Source organism: Charadrius vociferus, unplaced genomic scaffold (assembly GCF_000708025.1).
Source record: "Charadrius vociferus isolate BGI_N301 unplaced genomic scaffold, ASM70802v2 scaffold118, whole genome shotgun sequence".
In the NCBI taxonomy this organism is placed as follows: domain Eukaryota; kingdom Metazoa; phylum Chordata; class Aves; order Charadriiformes; family Charadriidae; genus Charadrius; species Charadrius vociferus.
In genome coordinates this window covers 1,550,485-1,557,054 of record NW_009649846.1, presented here as the reverse complement: position 1 = coordinate 1,557,054, position 6,570 = coordinate 1,550,485, and the positions used below count along the sequence as shown (strand labels likewise).

General features: G+C 36.4%; 1 protein-coding gene across 1 annotated transcript in view; it reads left to right on the top strand.

The window, feature by feature from the left end:
- The first annotated feature begins 3,549 nt into the window (after positions 1–3,549).
- Positions 3,550–6,570, top strand: part of AASDHPPT (aminoadipate-semialdehyde dehydrogenase-phosphopantetheinyl transferase) — a 34,684-nt gene continuing 31,663 nt past the window's right edge. The window contains exon 1 of the mRNA XM_009890929.1: positions 3,550–3,630. Coding sequence (XP_009889231.1) covers positions 3,550–3,630 — 81 coding nt within the window. The remainder of the gene's footprint in view (positions 3,631–6,570) is intronic.

The following is a 6,570-nucleotide window of genomic DNA, read 5'->3' as shown; positions in this document are numbered from 1 at the left end:
GAAAAGGCTTATCTGATAAAATGATACATTCAGAGCAAACTAAGCCAGTTTGCAGTCTTCTTCATGGGAGGTACTTTCATAGCAGACTGATCTATACTTTATCTAGGTAGCTCCAACCACAAATAGACCTCCACGTCTCCTGGAATAGAAGAGATCCATTGCTCTTGCTGCCAGCACTGGCCCCCTTGGAGCAGGCATCTTCTCCTTCCCATGGCCAGACAATCTCACGTATTCCCTCTTTCCATTCTAAACCTGAGGAACTAGGAAAATACAGAAGAATAATACCACCATTTATTCTGATGATGTATGGCCTCATAAACCCCAATTTCCATAAATCATAAAGCTTTTTTGTATGTCAGAATTGTCTAGAATACCTTTTTCTTATGAACTTAAAAGCCTGTTTCTCAAAACACTGAATCTTCAAAAGCGAAGTTCTTTCAGTAAAGTTAATTTCCCACATTTGAATGAAACTTAAAAAAAAAAAAAAAGTGAGTGAATTTTAAGGCTTGTTTGGCATCATGTAAAGTAACACTTCTTCTAGAGGAAACATAAACCTTTTCACAAAATTTTGGAATTGATAATAGACAATAGATGTGTTTCTCGTTTTACATGCAATTTCTATAGCAAACTCCAACCTACTACTTGCTTTCTGTAGGTAAAATTACCAACTGAGTAATATTCATCTTTGTATAATGAACACAGAAATATCTAATGTCATTAAGTCCATCTCTGCTAAGGCAAAGACATCATATAATCACTTTCATAAAAGCAATCTATGTTTCAGAAAGTTTTCTTTTACCGCCACTATTTCTACAGAAAGACTATGCCAGTACATTGGTGTCAAGACTGCAAACCTTCTTTTAATTACACAATCAATTTATTAATGCTTACATATATTTGTTCTTCTGTCAAAATTGTCATTTAACTTAATGATCCTTTGTATATTTATTCACTCACAATTATCAAGAGTGTTGATATCCTCTCTCAGCTTCTATTAGAATGAACAATTGTCAAACTTTAAAAGGTCCATTTATACGACTGAATTTTTGTTTTCCTTGTTATTTCTTGCAGTTTTCTCTTCATCCACTCCAGTTTGATCTCACATTTCTTTCAGTGATATCAGATTTGTTGTACAGCATTACGATTAAGATCTCATCAGCGTCTCACTTCTCCAATTTGCAGGTTATCCGCTGCATCCTATCCTAATCTGTAATAGCATTGTCTCATTATTTTTTTATTAAAAGCAAATTTCACCAGTATACCTCTAATGTTTTTGTCCATCATTAAGGAAGATACCAATGAATACTGTGTTATATGTTAGTCTAATTCACCATCCCCTCCACTCCATTAAAAAAAAACATTTAAAAATTCAATTCTCACCTCCTTCATAGCCAATTCCTGCTTTATTTGATAATCTTGGTACTAATTTACCACTTTACTGCATCTGTTGATGATTTTAGAGCCCTCCAAAATACCTTAACAATTCAGCTAAAACTTGGTATGTTAAACAAGGCCAACTAGCATTTATAATTATTTCATGCATTCTTCTATGAAGAAGAAGAATATTGAATTAATCAATAGTTATCTTTATAAATATTTGATCAAGTTACTGACAAAAGGGTAGAAAACAGGGGGTGCAGGCATACGTTACATAGGTCCGGAGTTCAGGAAAGCTGGGAAATGAGCCTCCTTATATTTGCTCCGTTTACTCCCACAGGATTCCAATTACAAAGTCTGTCTTCACGTTGATCACCAAGAACCAAACTCCAACAGATGGTTCATTAGAGTTGGGATCTCCTACCTTTGTTTCTTAACATACGGTTGTGTGCCATACGGCTTCTTATCATGGCAAGCAAAGGCTATATACTCAAGCCCTCTTCCATCACCTGACCCACCGGGCACTTGTCACACAACCAGCCTTCCAGCATCTCCTGTAACATGACACATCAGACCCTAAGCACTGGCGTACGTGACTGGGTATCACCTGCAGTGAGACCAAATCTGTTCTCTAATGTGACCAAATTCAAGCTACCCTACCACTTGACGAAACTTCTCTGCCGGCATACCGAATGTTTATACATCTTATACTGACAAATGCCTAGTTAGCTATTAGCCTGGTTTTATAAAAAACAAACAAACAAGCAAAAACCTCCAAACCCAGACTCCCTAAAAGTTAATACATTTACCCTGTTTTTCTGCTGGAAAGTCACATCAAACAAGTGGCCCATTGGCCATTGCAGTGAAATTTGATACAGACTTCAAAGTTATTAAGGTCAACCCTACATAACACGTGCCTGGGGAGGTAAATGTACCTCTCAAAGCTATCTGTACAGATCTCCAGTTGAAGGACAAGGCATTCTGCACACCTGATAGTTAAGTGGCAAGAAACGGCCAGCCAATGTATGGCCACAGAGCAGCTAGCAGTCGAATAGAAGCAGGCTGGGGATGGTAACGTAATTTTGGTCAGTACAGTGGATGAACTGAGGGACCATCTGGGAGCTCTGAGGGTAAAAGCATTCTTATGGTCTGTCACAATGTCCACCAATAAGGATCCAGACCTCATAATTCCGCTGGTCACAAGACCCCTCTATTTTAACATTGTCCTCTTCCCAAGACAATAAGGGATGGAGCAGCCTAGAATATAATGAGCTCGTTGACCCAGATGCCCTGTAATCACACTGAGAGGTCTGATAAGCCCATAGTCAAAACATGAGATACAACACGTTCCTAGTAGTATTATCTGATCTATTGGCAAAAAGCTACAATAAAATGTTTAACTGACCTTAATACTTGTATACCAAGCAAACAGCTGCCAAAACCACTCACTGAATTTCTACAGGTATCCTTCGACTTCACGTTCCCTTTCCAAACATAGTTACAAGACATAACATAGTTATAAAGATTTTCTCTTAGTTGGCGCCATCAACAATCCTTTTTAGATTTACTTATAATTCTGTATGTGGAAGAAGTTGACATGTGTAATTTATTTGTTTATTCTTATGCTTAGGAAAGTCCAGATGTCCTTCTGAGTATCAATTTCATACCCTAGATATTTGTTGAATCCTAGGTATTGTTACACTAACAGACTGTAAACACAGCATACTGTTAAACTTAGATAGGAGTCCAAAAACCACAAGGACAGCCATTTTCAGAATATCTCAACAGACGTACACTAAAATCTTAGCTACTGCAATATGCCTCCTATAAATGGTGTTCATATCCATTCCACCAGATTTGAAAGAGCAGAGCAAACAGAACTGTGGAGTGAACTTTGAGCACAGATGAATTTTTGTTTGTGCAGGGTCTACTGTAGTGCTCACCAGAGCATCAATCAGAACATACTCATATAAAGTACACATATCCAGAAACACCTTTCCTGGAAGTCAAAAAAGCCTTAGATGCTGCAACTGATAGATAAAATGCTTACAGAAGTTTAAATATGCTAATGACGTTGAGAATGGTATAAGATGTGCAATTAATTCTAAGTAAATAACAGAGGAAAAATTATTAATCAAGGGAGGGCAAGGGCCTATGTAATAAGAATGGCGCATGAACACCCAGATGAGGACACAAGGTACAAACTGGCACTGGAGAAGACTTACACCAAACTGTTTTGATCGCTTTACAATAGTAAGAAAAAAACCCAAAACAAATATATGCAACTTTTTAATAGACATGGAGTTGTTGTTTTGTGAAAGTATTGAGCACACATAGGTATCGTGTATAGGTAAGTCAGCACTTTGTCAAAAAAAGCATGTTAGGGCTATGTCTGCCTCACAATAACCATGACCAAACCTTTGCAATGGGACTGACGCCCGTGACTGTTCCCAACACAATGGACACCAATCTTACATGAAGCATGTACACATTCATGCATGTATACAGGACAAATAACATTCTGTGTGTAGATGTTCTCTCCTCTACCAACGCAGCTGGCAAAAATAGCCTAAACTCAACCTTTATTTGGTACTTTACTATTTACAAACAACTGTAAAACAATCTGTCTGGTTTACTCAAAGCACAATATAGCTGTGCTATGGCACTCGCTGTACTGCACTCTCTCACCAATAAAAAAAAATAATAAATAATTAATTCTTAATAGTTCTTAGCAGATAGCTTATGAGAAATAAATTGTTCTTCAAGAGAACATTACTTTTGTCACTTAGCCTTCTCCCACCTTGGATAGTATGTCTTACTAGATAGCAGGATTTTAAAAAAGAGAAATTTTAAATGCTGGTATTTTACAGCATACTTTATATACCAAGGAAGAAAGAATTAAAACCAATGAAGATAAAGAATTCATATACATTTCTCTAGAGAAGTTCAAAAATTTAACTGTACAGTTAATGCAGGTTTTGAAAAGTCAAGGTCAGCATTTTAAAATCTAATATTAAAAATAAGTATTATATTATTAAGTCTACTATATACCCATCAAGATGATTTGCTATTTTCACTTCTTATCTATTCAAAGGGGGAGAAATCAGTAATTTGTTAACAATTTTTACCACTCCCCACTACACATCCACATTTAATTTAACAGCACCTAATTTAATATTCAGCAAGATGAATATGAGTGGAACAGGTACCTAAAGGATTTGGTGACACTTCTAATTGCTGACTAAGATGACGAGAGTAGATTGAAATGTAATTAAATTATAAATACTAAGATAAAAGTTCTATACTTTTATATTGTATTATTGTTTTTACTGTCATTGAGTGTCTAAGATTGAAAACAGAAAGTAACAGAATTCCAGGTTCCTGTCTTGAAATGTCAATGCAACTGAGTCTCACAGCTTTTTCATAAATAACAGAACTTCAAAGAAAATTAATATTCAATGATTTTTAGACAATAAAAAAAGATGCATGTGACATTCTGAGACATTTAATCCACAAAAGTGGCATTTATCAATAATACATGTTGAAACAGTATTCTAAGAAGGAAAGGTGACACAGAGACACTAAAGCTTTGGGTTCTTTAGAAGTGATTGAAAAAAAAGGCACGGAAAAAAACCCAGCAGGGTACCAGTAGGAAGCAGTGAAATCGCACAGATTCCTGGAGGCATCCCAAAAGTGGAAGATTCCCTCTCTGCAAGCAGTGATCTTTAATTGCATATCTTCTCACAAACACATGAATCCATTAAGATAAAGAAAATAATCACTTAGAAGAACTCAAACTCACTGAATTTTATCCTAAAGCTAAATTGCTCAAATTCATCAAGTTCCTTTGGAAATTATTTTCTTAGTTAAAAAAGTTTAAGAACTGTAATTTTCATTTTCAGGAAAAAATGGAATTAAAATGCCACGCTGTTGTTGTAGTTCTGGAAAAAAAAAAACAACTGCACATTCTGGAAGAGGAAATTACTGCTTTTACTGGGTTCTGTAGCCTGCAATTTCTGTATGTGATGAAAATACATGGTTTTTCAAAATATACATGCAATACTGAGCATACTTATAGACTAATTTAGCATATTGTTCAGTGCATCTTGAACCTTAGTTTGCACTTACACATGATGCTTATTTTAAAAAAAAATCAATAAATCTGCTAATGAAAAAAACAGCTACATGTTTACATCTCTCTAAGTAGAAAGTATGGACAAGTCAAACCTATTAATCAAACCTGAGGGGTTTTTTGGAACTAGGCAAGATCCACATTCCATTAGTATTATCACATATCGGTAACTAAATGTAGATGTGGCCACAATTTCCTTTTCAAAGCGTGCAGAATACAGTGCTTGAAACGTAAACCTCAGCTACAATTTGGCATTGGTGAACAGCATTTTCCTTTTGGGTTTTTTTTGAACTGTGCTAAATCTTCCTCTGCCGTCAGTTAACTTTGTCTCTGTCTTTGGTTAATACATAAGGGAGTGTGTACGACATCCCTTGCTTGTTTAAGCCATAAAGAAAAATGGGAATTGTACTTAAAAATAAGGGATTTACACTACTGACTCCTTGCTGAAACATTTTTTTCCCAAATGTTACTTCTGTGTTTAAAATATTTTGCAAAGACCAACCTATACTCAGTTAAAACTGAGACTTATTTTGGGCAGAAAGACAGCAGTTCTTCTGGCCTGAGTAGAAACAGCACCTTTTCACATTAACAGGGAGCTGGGAATGCTAAACATCAAAAAAAGTAAGATTCTAAGAAATACCTGCAATAATGTAATTTTCAGTATTTTTCATCATTTGTACATGGTCAATACTGAATGGTTAAAGCATAAATATTTCTAAAGGCAAGCAACAGAAAGGAGGGTTGTAATTTTTCAAACAGACCCTAAAGTTTTAAGCATGGGCCAGCTTCAAAACTAAAGGGTAAACAAAATTATTACCTTTTGACGTTTTTACAGATGGGCCGCCATTGAGGGCACAGGGGAATCCAGTTCTGACAACCACTACAGTTCTTAGCAGAACAAAGGGCACCGGTTATAGGCGGCTTTTGTTTGGACATGTTCTTTAGCAGCCAGAACGAAACAGGGGTGATGCTGTACTTTGCATCTGGTGTGTGAACAACTGTCTCCTCTTTTCCAGTCACCACAGGGCCGCGTGTCCGGGGACGGCGCCGAGGCCGCCCCG